The sequence below is a fragment of the Bos taurus genome, chromosome 21 (genome assembly GCF_002263795.3).
Source record: "Bos taurus isolate L1 Dominette 01449 registration number 42190680 breed Hereford chromosome 21, ARS-UCD2.0, whole genome shotgun sequence".
NCBI lineage: Eukaryota > Metazoa > Chordata > Mammalia > Artiodactyla > Bovidae > Bos > Bos taurus.
In genome coordinates, this window is record NC_037348.1 from 47,020,478 (window position 1) to 47,038,522 (window position 18,045).

Genomic DNA, 18,045 nt, shown 5'->3' on the forward strand with positions numbered 1-18,045 from the left:
GTGGGAAGAGTTATCTCCTCCACTGTCTCCTGAGATCTAACGCTTCCCCTCATTTCTATGTGCGAGTGAGAGACAGTTTCCAGACACCATTTTACTTAGAGGGTTTCAATAGGAGCAAGTCTTTCTATTTACAGAGTTACTTTAAAAATCACCTGGCCCTGTTAGACTAGGTGAACCACCATATAAAAGGCAGACTCACCTTGACAACAAATTAAGCTAAAGACCTTGGAGTGAGTCCGCCTGTTAAAAGAAAATGTCCAAGTCTTACTCGGTTATCGTTGCTTTTGAGCTGTAGACATCCCGCTTCCTTTGTCTGTGTCACAAGCCACTCACTCCCCTTCTTAATGAAAACAAGAGGGAGTGATTATACCTCCTGGGGCTGTGCCATTTATGCCGTCTGAAAGGCACTTAAACGAGTGGCACATTGTCTCACACATCTGGAGTTTACCAAATTAGCCAATTACGCTGGAGCTCATAAAATGAGGCCTTAAATGTCATTTAACTAGAAAATATTATAATCACCAAGTGGTCTGATTGTAAGATGATACTTGGGGCAACATCAGTGGTTACCAGAAAACAAATCGTGAAACAAAACACAGTTCAAATGCCCCCCAAATGCAACCACATATTTTCTACAGTAATACTTTCTGAGGAATACCATATTTCTGAAGGCACCAGCAATCAACATGTTTCTCATTTGAAACTAAGCATAATCTGACCTCCTTGTTTCCTAGTGATTTGCCTTGGGCAAACCAATGCCCAAGAATTTTTCTCATAAGAAAACTAAGGAACAAGCAGAAGGAGAGCAGACTGATGGAAACCCATGAATTCATCAGAAATATGGCGCTCTCTGCAAAAGGTGGCACAATGATTAGATTAAGAGTCTGGAGTTGTCAGAAGTTTGCGGTGCTGTCTCAAAATCGATAGGATTTAGTTGACTGAACATTTACTGGTCTGTCATACTTCACTTGAAGGAAGACATAAAAACTACTTTAAATTGCTATGTGATTTGAGGGTAGGAATATCAAAGGTTTTAGAAAAGCTATTTAAAAATTAGAGGTTTACAGCCACTACTTCCACATTGTCTTCTTTTCATTTAATAAACAACAAAATTTGGTGTTTAGTGAAAGGTGATACAGTGTAATGGAAAAACCATGGTATGTCACTAGTACCTGTTTGACTTTGGGGAAGTTAACTCCTCTGATCAGTTATCTCACACAAAATACAAAAATACATAATGATGCTGAGTTGTGTTGAGACTAGTGCTGTGTTGAAATAAATGTATAAAAAAAGTCCCTAGCACAGTGTCTGGTACACCAAAGAAAACAGACATTATTTTCACATCTTTCTTTACCTATGTCACCAGACTATCTTACGTTCCATTTAATTCCCTTTTCTCTTCATGTCAGAGAGAACGGCCACTAGGTGCTTTTGTTAGGGGAACTGCCGGCTGAAACCGACTGCCCTGACCAGTTACCATAGTAATATTTGCGTGAGTTATCTTACAAGAGAAGGTTCTGGTAAGGAATGTGGAACTAACAAACTACCACCAACTGGAAGAATTTGGGAAAGGTTAAAAGGAGAGGGTAGACCCCAGTCCACATGTCCTACCAACCTTCCAGAATCCTTCTTGCTGGAATCCATCTTGGCTGAGTGATGCACATGCCACCAGGAATGACCCTGAGTCAGAGTGATTGGCCAGAGACAAACCAAAAACTAACCTGATTACCATAAAACCTGAAACTGTGAGCCACGTGGAAGAGCAGTTCTCTTAGGTTCCCTGACCCTGCTGCACTCCACCCTGGTGCCCCTTCCCAATAAAGTCTCTTGCTTTGTCAGCAATGCATCTCTTCGGACAATTCATTTCAGGGTGTTAGACAAGAGCCCACTCTCAGGCCTTGGAAGTAGTCCCCCTTTCCTGCAATACTTTAAGAGAAGAGTGAGGAGGTAGGCAGTCCTGTTTGTTTGTTTGTTTGTTTTTTTAAGCAAAATTTATAATCCCTTCACCTATCTGGAAACATCTCAATCACTCTCTTTAGAGGAATGACAAGCACAGCAAAGACTAGAAGAACTCTCATGAGATACTTTGAAACAAAAGGAAATTAGATATGATGCCTGAACACATGATAAATAGAGATACCAGCTACTCTTTTCCAGGGGAGTTTACAAAATGAAGATTATTGGTTTTGAAGGCACCTAATCAACTAGGCTAAACCTTTGTGTCTTCTGGGCTCATGATTAAAGTAGATAGACCTGTTAGTATATTTTGCCAAACCAGAGAAAGATGAAAAATCACGGTGAAGATGGAGGTGCTCTCAATAGTGACAAATTCCTTCCCTGTGACTTTTCTACAATGATGGCCTTTTTGGTAAAATCTAAGTAAAAACCTAGACAGCATATTAAAAAGCAGAGACATTACTTTGCCGACAAAAGTCTGTCTAGTCAAAGCTGTGGTTCTCCCAGCAGTCATGTATGGATGTGAGAGTTGGACCATAAAGAAGGTTGAGTGTTGAAGAATTGATGCTTTTGACTGTGGTGTTGGAGAAGACTCTTCAGAGTCCCTTGGACTGCAAGGAGATCCAACCAGTCAATCCTACAGTAAATCTATTGTGAATATTCATTGGAAGGACTAAGGTTGAAGCTGAAGTTCCAATACTTTGGCCACCTGATGGAAAGAACTGACTCATTGGAAAAGACCCTGATGCTGGGAAAGACTGAAGGCAAGGAGAAGGGGACTACAGAGCATGAAATGATTGGGTGGCATCATTGACTGATGGACAAGAATTTGAGCAGACTCCAGGAGTTGGTGAAGGACAAGAAGCCTGGTGTGCTACAGTCCATGGGGTTGCAAAGAGTTGGACTTGACTGAGTGGTTGAACTGAAGTGAATACGATGATTCCACATAACAGAAATTCTTACTTAGAATTTGGAAGGCTTTTTGAAAGAAAACAAATTAACTTCACCTCTGTAAAACTGGGTTGAAAAACTATGCCTTTAATAATAGCACAGTGTATTTATACTTTAAAAAAATCTTAGAAGCAGTAAAGGGATCCAGATCCATGTGATTTAGATTTAGCTATTGTCTCTTAGAAATGTGAATTTTTTGGTCTGAGAGGTGGGGAACTGCATCTCTAAGAATGGTGACAAGCACCAATTCACTTTCTTAGAGTGGAGAAATGGGAGACTGTGCAGATTTTAAGTGTATTAACAGACTTTAATGTTTTTAAACAACAGAAAAGGACTAGCTTTCAAAACTTCTAACTTGCAGGGGCTGGGGTGAGGGGTTAGATAAGAAGAGCGAAGAGAGATGAATTCTCCTAATTATGTAAATAGTCAAATTGACTAGCACTAGCCTCTCTGTAGGCCATAGACCAAACTGGACTCTATGCACCTGAGTGAAAAAATCATCTTTGAAAGCATAGTGTTCTCTAAGAGCTAACTAAGAAAATGAAAAGGAACTGTTTTACTAGGGAAAAAATTCAACACAGCATGTGTTAAAAGGTTTTCTTTTTTCTTTCTTTTTTTTTTAAACTTAAAGCTATGAAATGCTCTTGCTCTGTATCAAAAAGCAGCTTTTTCTTTTGTATCTTTACAAATATTTCTATCTTTAAGACAAGAGCTTTCTGACTTTTGCTAACAACGTGTCCAGATCTAAAGGATTACAGAAAGAACGTCAATTTGCTTTAGAAGCAATTAAACGTACAGTCGAGGGAAAAGGCCAATTTTACTATGCAAGGACCACACATACTGTATGTTTGTTATATTACTTGATATCAAAGCAGAAACATTCAATTCTTCCTAAAACACACTTGAAATGAAGAGTCTGGCTAAGGAATTCCCACATCCAATTCAGAGATATCTGTTACAGTTTACAGAACTGGGTAATGCTGACATTATTGTTTTACAGGAAAGAGATACTTTTACTGACTATATAATACACTATGGTTTCTTTAACTTTATATATATTTATTGGGTAAAATGAACATGATTTTGATCCTAATTACCATAAATGCAGGTATATTATCAATGACAGGTACCACATCTCCAGAGGAACAGCAAGAATTTGCTGATTCTCTGTCATTAGATGACCTCAAAATATTTAACCAGCCTTCATTGCTTCAGAGGAAGTGGTCAGTAGCAAGAATTATCATCTTTTTTCTTTGTTTTGCATCATCATGATGTTGGTGTGATGACTTTCATTCATTTGTTCAACATACCTTTACCGAGTATCTCTACTTAGTGCCAAACGCGGGCATAGGGAATACGAGGGAAGTGAGACATAGCTATTAGCGAAATGTATTCTTAGGGTGGGAGAGGAGAGATAGAAAACAAGCTCAGTAAATTAGGGTGGTGCCTGCTATATAACAGACCTGTGCATGGGGAATGAGCCTGGAGAAGGGAGGCCATCCTAGGAAGGGCTCTGTACACCTAATAAGAAGTTTAGACTTTACCCTGTAGGCCATGTTTTTACATATTCCTGAAATACTCTAAAAATAAAATAACTAAAATAGTATGGCACTTGCATAGAGACAGACAAATTAGTGAAACAGAACAGAAAATGGAGAAACCAAATAGAAAATTTAAATGATAAATATGTGCAAGTTTAATTAGACAAACAAACTAGCATTTCTAATTAGTGAATAAGGAATAGAATTTTTAACCAGTGGCATTTGGACAGTTGACTAACCATTTGATAATAAATTTGATTCCTATGTGCCACACTGCACACTAAAAACAAATTTCAGATAGATTAAAGATTCGAATGTAAATGTTTATGATCTTGGGGTTTGAGGATGTCCTTTTTTAATGTGCCATCACATATCACAAAGGAAAACAGATCTAATCACAAAATCACAATCTTCAAAGATCACAAACTTCTGAAAGGTTTAAGATATTATAGTTGTAAGACAAAGAGCAAGTTAGGAGAAATTTATAATTTACATAATAGTTAAATAAATTAATAAAAATTAATAAAAATATCTAACCTAAGAGAAATGGGCAAAGGACACAAATATGCAATTCATGGAAAAAATGACAATGATATAAAAGTATGCTCGACCCCATCAACAGAATTTTATTATGACAGTTTTCTTTTTTATCTGTTAGATTATAAACAGGAGATGCACATGAGTAACAGATATATCAAATAATGATTGATATGGTCCAGTGTTTGAGAGAGTGTGGAGAAGTGAAAACTCTCAAATTCTAAGTCAGTACATACATTTTGGAAGATAATTTGGCAACATATGTGATATAAGGTGTGCATCTCATTTGATAAGTCCATAGCTAGCAACTTTTAAAAACAGAAATTAAAAAAGTAAAAAAATAGTATAAGAATATATACTGTACTGTTGTTTAATAGTAAAAATCTGGAAACAACCTAGTGGGCCACCAAAGGGGATTAATTTAACAAGCTGCAGTATGTAGATAAATAAATTACTATGCTGTTGTTCAAAAGAACATATTGGTATGGAACAACATCAATGATATACGTTTAACTGAAATGAACAATTAGCAAAACAGTATCCCCAGTAAATTCTGCTAAGAAAGATAGTGAACTACAGAGGTTAGGAACATGGACTTTGGGGGAAAGTTGACTTGATTTGAGTCCAAGATTCATAATTTACCAGATATGTGAAAATTAACTTTTCTGAATCTTGGTTTCTTCATCTGTCTAACTTGAATGGATGCTCACAGAACCTACCTCAAAGAGCTATATGGAAAATTCCTAGTGCATAGTAAAGGCTAAATATATACTAGTTGTTATTATTACTGTTGGAGAAGGCAATGGCACCCCACTCCTGTACTCTTGCCTGGAAAATCCCATGGATGGAGGAGCCTGGTAGGCTGCAGTCCATGTGGTCGCTAAGAGTCGGACACCACTGAGTGACTTCAATTTCACTTTTCACTTTCATGTGTTGGAGAAGGAAATGGCAACCCACTCCAGTGTTCTTGCCTGGAAAATCCTAGGGATGGGGGAGCCTGGTGGGCTGCCGTCTATGGGGTTGCGTAGAGTCGGACATGACTGAAGTGACTTAGCAGCAGCAGCATTATTACTGTTATCATTTTGGTATAATTATTATTGTCAACCAATTCTCGTATGAAAATAACTTCAAAACGCAAATCTAAAATCCTTTGTAAAATTATTTATGCTCGACAGAATCTTTAACTAAATCTATACATCAAAGACAATTTTAGTTTATGTAACAAAAATATCCTATTTATCTGATCATCTACTAGACAGGATGATGAACTTGACACATCAGTTTTTGACAACAGTATGTTTTGATAGAATATTCATAAACCAGAATGCAAACAAGGAACACATTTGGGCACTATATTTAAAAAACAAAATAAACAACTATCACATTTAGACATTTCCAGTTATAAGAACTTTGAAAAGCTTTAACAGCACAAATTAAAAATTGTCCTACAGTCATCAAATTATTTTTAATAAAGGATATTATTAATATCCTTTTTGAGGTAGTTATCATGTATGCGTGAGTGCTGAGTCACTTCAATCATGTTCGACTCTCTGTGACCTCATGACTGTAGCCCCTCAGGCTCCTCTGTCCATGGGATTCTCCAGGCAAGAATACCGGAGTGGGTTGCCATGCCCTCCTCCAGAGAGTTTCTATCATATACATATTTAATTTTCAACTGTATCATCAGGAAAAATATGCACAAAAACAGAAAAACACCCTTTTCAATATTTTTCCCTTCGAAGACTAGGAAAAGAAATCATTCAAAATGAGAAAATGTTTTATGTAGTAATATATTAAAATGCCTACATCAACACAGAGATTGTGTGAAGAACCTTACATACCCTTCCGTGCGGAAAATCATTCGAAAGCTGTCTCCTAAGCTTTTATAACTGTTTGGATCGGTTGTACATCTCTGAATCTGGAACCTAGAAACAAAATCAAACAAACAAAAAAATCCAAGTTAAAGATTTCGCCAAATGGCTTTTCTCATTTTTCAAAGTCTTAGGAGACTCAGCCTTTTCAGATTAACCTAAAATATTCTGGCTTTTACTATAGATTTTACTGATTTATTTGCCTCATATAATCTTTACCTTATTTTTGTAGCCTTTAAAATTATAATATTTCTCTATGCTTTAATGGAACTGCAAAAAGTGTGTTTTTCCATCTGTTTCTTAGGCAGATGCACCCTGAGGCATTTATGCTTTTTTCCTTTGTGAAAACCACATGCATATGTCATAGATTGTTTTAATGTATAACTCAGAAATCTGAAGATGCATATGAAACAAATAAGTAGCTCTATTTCTTATCTTAATTAGTGCTCTTTGATGGTAATTTAATACAAAGGTTAAAAATACAGAGCAGCTAATATGGCCTAACTTTGATCCTGATGATGAATTTGGAATTCATTCTGGCAGACAGGAGCCCTTGTTTGGAGCAAGAGTTCAGGGCATACCGTGATACCATTTACTATCAAGACTTCATGATGGAGCAGAGTTGATTATTAGGAGTAGTTCAGATTGCCTGGACTTGCACAGAAGCACAGGGCTCCACATGTAGTTTGTGTGCTTAAACAAAATTCTTTTTTTCCTTCTTTTTGGGTATGATTGTGCATCTCAGAATTCTAACCTTCAAAATGTGAAAGTTTCCAGTATGAAAGTCTTGACTTATTATTTGGTATCTTACCTGGGGGTTTGTTTTTAATGAGATTTATGACAAGTGCTCTCATTTCCCTATATCCTGGCTCTTCATTTTTGGTTTTCTTTAGTCTGTCTGGAGAAGGCAATGGCATCCCACTCCGGTACTCTTGCCTGGAAAATTCCATGGATGGACAAGCCTGGTAGGCTGCTGTCTGTCTACCCCTTGTGTTTAACTTCCTTGTCCCAACTCTAAGGTAAGGCCCTTCCCCCTTCTGTACATCCCTCCAAAGTTTTAGCAAGCCTTTAAAAATAGAAATTCTCAGATATACCTCTAATAGTGTCTACTCTGAGATGCTTTTCTCAGATTGTTGGATTTATGACATGATCACAACTTCTACCTCTGAGAGTGATTTATTTTATAGTTCTAGGCCCCAGGGAATTAAGCTGAAAACTAACACATACATCACAGAAAAGAGAGACTATTTTGCTTTGCTTGAAGTGGTTGGAAAGAACAGTACATGATAAGGCTGGCAAGTGAGGCTGGATTACATTTGACTTTGTAAAGTGGAGAGTTGCTGAACGTGATTGTGCAGGAGAGTTGCCATACTAAGATGAGGGAACTGATTCTTCTAGTTCAGTTCAGTCGCTCAGTCGTGTCCGACTCTTTGCGACCCCATGAATTGCAGCACGCCAGGCCTCCCTGTCCATCACTAACTCCCGGAATTTACCCAAACTCATGTCCATCGAGTCGGTGACGCCATCCAGCCATCTCATCCTCTGTCGTCCCCTTCTCCTCCTGCTCCCAAACCCTCCCAGCATCAGGGTCTTTTCCAATGAGTCAACTCTTTGCATCAGTTGGCCAAAGTATTGTAGTTTCAGCTTCAGCATCAGTCCTTCCAATGAACACCCAGGACTGATCTCCTTTAGGATGGATTGGTTGGATCTCCTTGCAGTCCAAGGGGACTCTCAAGAGTCTTCTCCAACACCACAGTTCAAAAACATCAATTCTTTGGCTCTCATCTTTCTTCAGTAGATTACTTGAAACATACAAATTCCTAATAAAATATTTATTGTCTGATTGGGTGGATTAGAATGGGAGTATGGAGGGCAGAACAATGATGAAGGCAATTATGACAGTCTGGGTGAAGATAACCATGCCAGAATATGAATGGAGGTTAAGAGAAATGTCATAAAAGAGGTGAGCTTGTTGGGTGATCCTTTTTGTCTTTAAATCAAACTTTTTTTAAATGATACATTTAACATGATCCTCTCTTGATCCTCATCAACCCAGAAAGCAACAATAGTAAGTCCTAGATTTAGTATTGCCAAAGTTTGCATGCATGTGTGCTCAGTCACTCCGCTGTGTCCAACTCTTTCTGACTCCATAGATTTGTGTGTGCTCAGTCACTCAGTTGTGTCTGACTGTTTCTGACCCTATGGACTGTAGCCTGCCAGGCTCCTCTGTCCACAGAATTTCCCAAGCAACAATACTGGAGGTGGTTTCCAGTTTTCTTCTCCAGGGGATCTTCCTGACCCAGGGATCAAACCCATGCCTCCTGCATTGGCAGGTGAATTCTTTATCACTGAGCCACCTGGGAATCCCTGAAGTTCATTAACCTTTGTCAAATTCCTGTCTAGATGCTTTTCTCCCAAATTACCAAGTATTTTTTTTTTAATATTTGCCATATGAAATAAGATGCTATGGATTTTACAAAAACCCAGGGAATTATCCTCACTCTTGAGAAGCACGAGAAAAAAACAACTGATAATATAAGGAAAACTATCCAAAATGTCAAGTAGCATCAGCATAAGTTGCCCAGGAGTTCATCAGAGGGAGCAATTACTGCTTTCTGCAGAGTCAGGAAGGATCTGATGAAGCAGAAGGGATTGAAGCTGCTCCTGTAGGATTCAGAGAGGCAAAAAGAGTAAGAAAGAGGAAGCATTCCAGTGGGGAAATGAGAGAGGAAAAGATGTCCTCTTAAGAGACGTGAAGGAAAAGATTTCCTACCATGACAACCTCCTGCATTTCCTTTAGGATGGATGTTTCAGCACCCTGCTGGTGGCATTCAGCTGCCCACGATGGGTGGAGACCTGAGCAGGTTAGAGGATGGTGTTTATGAGATCAAGTCAGCAACCAATATTCCTGCTCCTCAGCATTTCAGCTAACTCTGTGGCCATCTCACAGTCATGTGATCCGTCCTAGAGGGAACTGTGAGTCAGCCGAAGGACCAAAGTAACTGACTCCTGATGGCAAGAAAATCGACCTTAGCTCCTCTCTTACTGATGGGGTTAGAGATATCAGGTTCGTCTATGATGTCTGCGTGTTCCAATAATAGCAAGGCGGGTGCTCTCTTAGCTTATGCAAAAATAAAACACAGGGTGCAATTATTTCCTAATTAACTAGTTATCTAACTTGGTTATTGGAAGTTTAGTATTTCACTCACTGGTTGCGATTTCTTTCTTTTTTCAGTATCCAAACAGATATTTCCAATACACTATTCTCAGTTAATGAATTCCTGAATACTTACTATTAGTTACTCCACTATTTGGGACATTTTGAAGAAAACTAGACATAATCCTGCCCTTTAGAAGCTTATAGTTAAGTGAAGGAGATATACAAATAGATGATTACCATATGCAAGGAATGTTTAGGAATATATTTTGGAGTATCACATGTCAGCCAATGAGTTTTGCTAGTGCTGAATAAACACTAGTATTACTCTTAGGAGAGATGATCTCCCATCTGTGGCCAACTGAAAATATTATAGTACTATACAGAAACATTAGAGGGAAAAGAGAAAATGAGGAGTATATATTCGGGCTAAATATATGTGATTAAACTTTGTGTGTTTGTGTGTCTTAGTCACTCAGTCGGGTCCGACTCTTTGCAACCCCACAGGTTGTAGCCTGCCAGGCTTCTCTGTCCATGGGATTCTCCAGGCAAGAATACTGGAGTGGACTGCCATTCCCTTCTCCAGAGGATCTTCCTGACCTAGGGATTTAACCCTGGTCTCCTGCATTGCAGGCAGATTCTTTATCGGTTGAGCTACAGGGAAGTCCTGTGATTAAACTTTATCCTCCCACTTCAAAACTGGCAGCAAGGACAGTTGCTGGAATCTTTGAGGAGTGTTCCATTTAGAAGCTATCTGTCTGATGAGTGATGCTGTGATCCTTACAAACAGGAGTGGCAAATCAAAATAGTATCGCATGAGGAGGAGAGTCCACAGGCTACGTTGTAGAGCAGTGCAAAAGGATGGGCAGACATGGGAAATACTAATTCTTCCATGAAACCTCCCACCATTCCTTACTCTCCTGAAGCAGCTGGAGGTCCCAGTAAGCAGGCTAGGGCAAGTACAGCTGTCTCTTCTACTGCACATCTCACATACTGGCATGTCTACTCTCTGCAGAGAAGGTCCATGCTGCATTTAGTTCCACTACACATGACTTATTCTGATCACAGAGTTATCAGTTCTTCTAAGGACTCTGTTTCAAGTCGATATAATTACAGTGCATTTTGGCCAATCATGTAAAATAGCAATTTCCTTCTTCCTCTCCATTACATTTCAGCAACTTAAAAGGTTTCTCTCTTGGATTGAGGCTTTACATCAGCATTTTCCAAGCTGCATTCTGTGCTAACAAATTCTCTCTATGCTCGGGGAGACAATTTTCCAGTTACGTAATACAACTCTTTGTAAAATTACAAAGGCAAAGCCACACTACTCCTGATTGTGTTTAGAAGAAAAGATTGGACTTTCCCATTGTCCTAATAAAAGCAGCTTAGACACATCTGGAATCTCCATCTGAGTAACGTCTTTTTATTAGAATGAAAACTTGCTGCCAGATGGGCAAATTGGACAATGGAGTAATACTTAAGAAATATTCAGTGCCTAATATCAGGTCAGAATGAAACACAGGGAGAGGAGTGTGGCTCAGACCATATGCTCCATTGCCCAGCAGTTAGCGGTCTCGTGCGCTGTGGGGCCAGGGAGCCTGGTGTTGCACTCTCTTGGAGGTGGAAGGAAACGGCCCTACCATCTCTTGCACCATAGATGTTAGTATGAAGCAAGGTACTGTTGTAGTTTCCACAGGGCAAGGAAGAGCTGCTCGATGTTCATAAGCAAGTGTATAAGCATATTTTTAAAAGCCAAAGAATGTTCTCACTCACTAAAGTATTTTTCTTTAAACTGGTCAAGAACTATTACTGCAGTATTTCCCCTAACTTACTGGTGGACTTAGTGATACCAAAGTCTCTTGCTGATTCTTAGCATGGTTAGAAATGCTGCTTTAGGCATTTATTCAGAAAGTGTCTAAGCACTTTCTAAGGTACCACAAGAAAGATACGTCTTGAGAAATACAACAATTTTGCTGCCTTAAAAGCTGTAGAATGAATTCTTTGAAAATTCCTAAATCTCAAACTTATACAATGCCTTTATTTTCAAAGTAAATTTTATATCTATCATCTTCATCTACTGTTGGCCGACAGTGTCTATACTGGGAAGTGGAGGCTTCAGGGCACACACACATGCACATAAATATATGTATATATACAGGTATATGTGATCTATATACTTATATGAATGGTGGCAATTGAGTTGCCAAAAGTCAGATTAGGGTAGGCGATAAGACTTGTTCTGAAGCTATATTTGCATAGCATATACTTTGCATTTAGTTAGATTGTATGATTATTTGTGGTGCTTTAGGGCTGGGAAACAAAGAGGATTTGGAAGTTGGGCAAAAGCCATCCTAACTCATCTCTTTTGCACTGCCACCAATCCTAAGCAAAGCAGTGAGACAGGTGGGTTTTATTTTTAGCATCATCTCCAGATCCTTTTCTGGTCCAGGAATATCCTAATGCTCTCTCCTACCTTGCTCTTAGAAGAGCATTCACACCAATTATTTATCCTTATTGTGTCTTTTTGGGCTTCCCAGGTGGCTCAGTGGGTAAAGATTCCACCTGCAATGCAGGAGATGCAAGAGATGCAGCTTCAATCCCTGGGTCAGGAAGATTCCATGGAGGAGGATATGGCAGCCCACTCCAGTATTCTTGCCAAGAAAATCCCATGGACAGAGGAGCCTAGTGGGCTACAGTCCATGGGGTCTTAAAGAGTCAGACACAACCAAAGTGACTGAGCACGCATACACTGTGGTTTTTAATTTGATATGCTCTCTTCCAGAACTTGTCCCCTGTTACAGGGGTTTCAGGTGTCAAGGAAGAGGCAGAAAGATTCGGTTTTGTTCAGGGTGGGGATGCATGGATACCTTTACCACCAGAGACAGCCCCTAGTGGTTCTCCTCTCCCTGAGTGGACTTTTATGCTATCATCACGCGCTGCCCCATAAAACCTACACCTTTGTGTTAAGGGAGATGCGGTGCTTGGGAAACTGAGACACTGACTAGGAAACACTAGTTTTGCTTCCAGTGCTGCCGCCAAAAAATAGTGTAAACTGGTGAGAACTATAATTGAATCCCTCTTGACCTTTCTTCTCGGTGGTAAAATGTCACCACAGACACTAGACGACACTTGACTTTGAAGGGACAGTGACATACTGACTTAACACTGGACTTTGTTAGCCATAAGAGATAAGAAACATTTCATTTTGCTTTGTAAAACCCCAAATTCCATATTTTATAAGGGTGAGAGACTGCTAATAAAAATTGTACACTGACAATAAGTGGTGATGAGCCTAAGGAAACTCCCTGCAGAGATCTTTGTAAATGTGCTGTGAACAAAGATTATCAGTAATTACCAGAATGTTACACGTGCTCCTTAATAACACTTAAGAAACCCACTAATGAATCAGAGATTAACAGACTAAAGGTTTGCAATTACAGAACACATTAAAAGGATAACTGTAGGAAGATTAAATAAAGGTTCTAATTCACTGTAATTAGCCTATCTTACTGAAATAAGACGTTGTTCCTACAGAGTATGTTTGCTTGCTTACTGGTTGGTTGAGCATGGCCAAATTACTGAACACGCAAAGACACGTCTGAGACTTTGAAATTCAGGTGTGCATGCCTACCTTACAAACTTTGGAGAAAGGCCCTATAAAGCACATCTGTAGAGAAATTCCCACCAAGTATGTTGTTTCCTGTACTCTGAAAAATTACCCTACACTGAAGCTTCCGCAAGAGAATACCCCTTCCCATGAGAGGCTAGCCATTGAACTGAAGGGGGAAGGAGCCATTGCAGTCATCCCTGCAAAGTCATCCCTGCAGTCACCACATCGGGTGGTGGAGAGTTGAGGCTGCTGACTTAGGACATAAGTCTGTCAGTCTTCTTTAGCAAGTGATGAGGAAAAAGGTTTTTTTCTAACATTTCTCTATTGTCCATAGCCTTCTTGTTCTAATCTTAAGTCCCTGGTGATGGTGAATGGTAATTTTTAAAAAATCTTAGCTATGGGTATTTTGTTTTACTTCAGATTAAATATAACAAAAATCCACATACCGTTGCCTTAGCCATGATGAACATGCTGCTGCTGCTAAGTCGCTTCAGTTGTGTCCGACTCTGTGCGACCCCATAGATGGCAGCCCACCAGGCTCCCCCGTCCCTGGGATTCTCCAGGCAAGAACACTGGAGTGGGTTGCCATTTCCTCCTCCAATGAATGAAAGTGAAAAGTGAAAGTGAAGTCGCTCAGTTGTGTCCGACTCTTCGAGACCCCATGGACTGCAGCCTACCAGGCTCCTCCGTCCATGGGATTTTCCAGGCAAGAGTACTGGAGTGGGGTGCCATTAAGAGCCCTTTAATCATGTTGGAAGGGTGTGGTTTACAGTTCCAGATCCAGATTTTGGTCTCAACTTTTCCCGAGACCTCCATCAGCAGAAGGGGCAAGGTTAAGAGTTTGGGAGACCCAACAATGAAAACCACAGGTCCTGCTTTCACGAATGGAATACATGTGGGCGGCGGGGCAGGTACAGGGAGATGTAGTAATTAGTTATAAAATAAGAATAAGACAGGACACAATATTTAATAGAGATTCTAGGAATTTAGTCCATCTGCAGTTTAAGCATTGCCTTTGCTTGCTGGGTTCACAATCTAGTCAAAGTCTAGGCCTGGCATCAATTAACACCCTAAAATAATGCTAACAAATCCACAAGGGTCATGCGTTTGGCTCTGCCTCAGCAGTGATCACTGACTGAAGTTCAAAAGCTGTACTCACATATTTGGCTGCTCATCAGATTATCCTGACAGTTCTGGGGGGAAAAGATACTTCTTCTGATGGTTGCTCAGTCATCTAAGAGAGAGTCTCTTTATATAAGAAGCAGGTGCCTTTCCCTGGTAAAAATTAAGATGTCCTTTGTCTGTTTAAAGTCTGAATGTCTTTACTAGGAATACGTGGGTTGGGCTACGCTTTGGCTTAGTGTTTATGATATTGTAAAGAAGACCAATAAATTTCTCTGTGTTATTATAAAACAGTTTATAATTTTGAAGAAACATGTAACCTGGAGTGCTCATTCAACCTAGATAATTACTACAGATAAGGTAATAACATCTTGGCAAGGCCACAAAAGTGGGGGAAATCTTCTGTGCCATGTAATTTTGAACATGTTTTTGAACAAAGCCTCAAAAATATTATCTTTCTGAAATATCAGATCAACCCAGATAGCCTGATTATACTTTCGGTGATTTCCTGTGATCCAAGACACCTCTAATTGCAGTCTCCTTTCACAAGCCAGGGAGATTTAAAACCTGATAGCCTGTGACTGTACATTGTACAATTCACACTTCGACAGGACACTTAAATATCCAGTAAATGGCTCATCATTTTGTTAACCACAAATTTTGTTGCAATAAACATTTACCTATGTGTCCTGATTAATGTGATGAAATAGATCTAGTTTCATACATCTTACACAATTATAAGGTATTCTTAGTATTTTGGACCTGGGTAAAATTTGACATTGTAAAATGAATCATGATAAGAGAGTTTATTCTACCGTCTGGCACAAGTTCTTCCAGTTATTTTTATTACTTAAGGGATAATAACTAAGTATGCTGACAATATAATTCTACAATTTATTTTAATGAAAATATGCTAGTTAACAAGTCAGAGACAAATGATCATTAGAGATTACAACCTAAATCTAATAATGTTAAACCACAAGCAGTAAAACAGGCTAATTGACAGAGCTATATGATTAAAATGCTCCAAGCATAAACTGGTCTCAATTAAACAAAAGTTTGACTAGCATGTCTTTCAGTCGTTTTGCTTTGTAAACTACCCATCACATTATAAAACTATGCTTAATATCAGATTGTAATGCTACCACTCTTTGAAAAGACATATATGTGTAGGTATCATATCTATATTGAATTAAAATTCACTCTTAATGCCAACAAATGACCTCACACCCGAACACACCTATCTATATTTCCCAAGCACATTAACCCAGGCTGGCCATTACAGTGGCTGACTAGCATGAAACCAAATTGTACTTGGGAAATAAGCGGGATGGATCACAGATTGGAAATAAAACCCATTACCAAGGTGATGAACACAGAGAGGGCTACATCAAATTCAGCAATCAAATATTAAAATAACCACAGTCATGATACGTATCACAGTTTCCCCATAGTCCCAAAATAATAGCAGTTTTAAAAAATTTGAACACCCCCCTGCTCCCCGCCAAAAAAAAGTTAGCTCTGTCTTTTCTCTCTCTGGTCCTCCCCTTTCCAGCCCTCCCAACTTGGGTTCACAACTTTCCTTGATGTTCACCAATAGCACCTACCACCTCAGGACAGCAGACCGCATGACTTCATTCTTACCTCAGCATTCTTGAACCTTGGCTCATTGCTCTGGATGGTACTGAAATTCTTGGTTTCTAGCCTTCATAAAAGATTTCCAGAACAGGGAATTAAAAAACAGTCAAATCTACCAGAATCTTTTCGGTGGCCCTGGGAACACAGCCACTTGTCAGAAATTAATTATGCATTAGAGACCATAAGCCTGGGTCCCAGTGAGGGGGAATGTCAGAGAAGATGTCCCTAGAGACCTAATATATACAATGCCTGTTATTTTAACTTATCAAATGTGCCTATTTTATAGTTTACTTAGTATTGATAAGAAAGGCTGCTTTTCAATAATGTCAAAGAAAGAAAGATGAAAAGTGTGGGTGGTTTCTTTGTGTTCATAAGCATAAATGCTTATGCTAGAAAGAAATTTGAAGAATGGAGATAATAAATTTGGCTATTAATGAAGAAAACATGCATGTGCTTATCAAAGTTGAGGAAAATTTCAAGGGAAGTTTATATTTTTATATCAAGATTGACCTCATATGTTACCAAGATATGAGTGAGTTATTGATTCCAAATGAGGACACAGTTTTCAAAAGCATTTCATAGGTGGACAGGACCTGAAAATGACCCCAAAATAGTAATAATCCTGCTTACTTATAAACCACTTTTAACTCTGATTGCATTTTTACATTTTTCTTCTCATCTCAGGGTGGAGTTTCACAGTTCCTTCTATTTATAGGGTTAAAATCACTTGAAAAATGAAAAAAAAAAGAAAAGTATCAGCCTGGAGCTACAAAGGCATCAGACTGGAGGGAGTAGGTTTCCCTGGAGTCTCTCAGTTGTACTAGAAATTTGTCTCTCTAACTCAGTGAAAGATCAGTAAAAATCACTATTCTGAACCCAAGCTTTTTCAGTTGTTAAAAAGGGAATAATGTTACGTGCACATCACCAAATGAAAGGCAACTGAGTCCACTTAATTCAATCTCTCCGTGTCAGGGGTGTACACTATGGATGGAGAGAAATCTCTGCCTGGGGAAAGTGGGCAGGGCATCTTTGGTAGAAAATTTTCAATTCTATTTGAAGAGCAAAGACATCAAGTGATTCCTTTCAGCCCTCTCATTGTAGACAGCTGGACTGATAGATTCTGGATCAAAAAAACCCTTTCCATGTTTATCTAGCATCTATTCTGTGAGATTTATTTCCAAGTGTTTTAAGTGCCCAATATGTGCCTGGAAAATATTGTCAAGGCCACTATCTACTAACTCTGTAAATTCTTTTGCTCACTTTCTCCTTCTCTCAACTAATAACTTTTAAGGATGAACACTCCATTATGTCAATGAACCCATGCTCGAGAGTGCCCTTGTGGAAGGATGTGGTTTCATTATCATCATCAAATAATATGCTAAAAAGAATTAATAATCACTTAGAATGCTAGAAGCAGAAAAGATATGTGAATTATTCCCACCCAGGAGAAGGCCTAACTTGTTCACAGAACTTGTACAGAAATCTGTGTTTCACTAACTAACCAAATGTTTAATAAAATGGCAACCCACTCCAGTGTTCTTGCCTGGAGAATCCCAGGGACGGGGGAGCCTGGTGGGCTGCCGTCTGTGGGGTCGCACAGAGTTGGACACGACTGACGTGACTTAGCAGCAGCAGCAGTGCTTTTTGTTGAATTATAGATGG

General features: G+C 39.1%; 1 protein-coding gene across 8 annotated transcripts in view; it reads right to left on the minus strand.

The window, feature by feature from the left end:
- SLC25A21 (solute carrier family 25 member 21) overlaps positions 1-18,045 on the minus strand; it is a 540,624-nt gene that overhangs the window by 140,118 nt on the left and 382,461 nt on the right. For 6 of the 8 annotated variants that reach the window (NM_001015587.1, XM_059879029.1, XM_005222042.5 and 3 more), the window contains 1 exon segment: positions 6,827-6,910. The exons of the other annotated variants lie outside the window; for them this stretch is intronic. In NM_001015587.1, the coding sequence (NP_001015587.1) occupies positions 6,827-6,910 (84 nt within the window). 8 annotated transcript variants of the gene reach the window in all.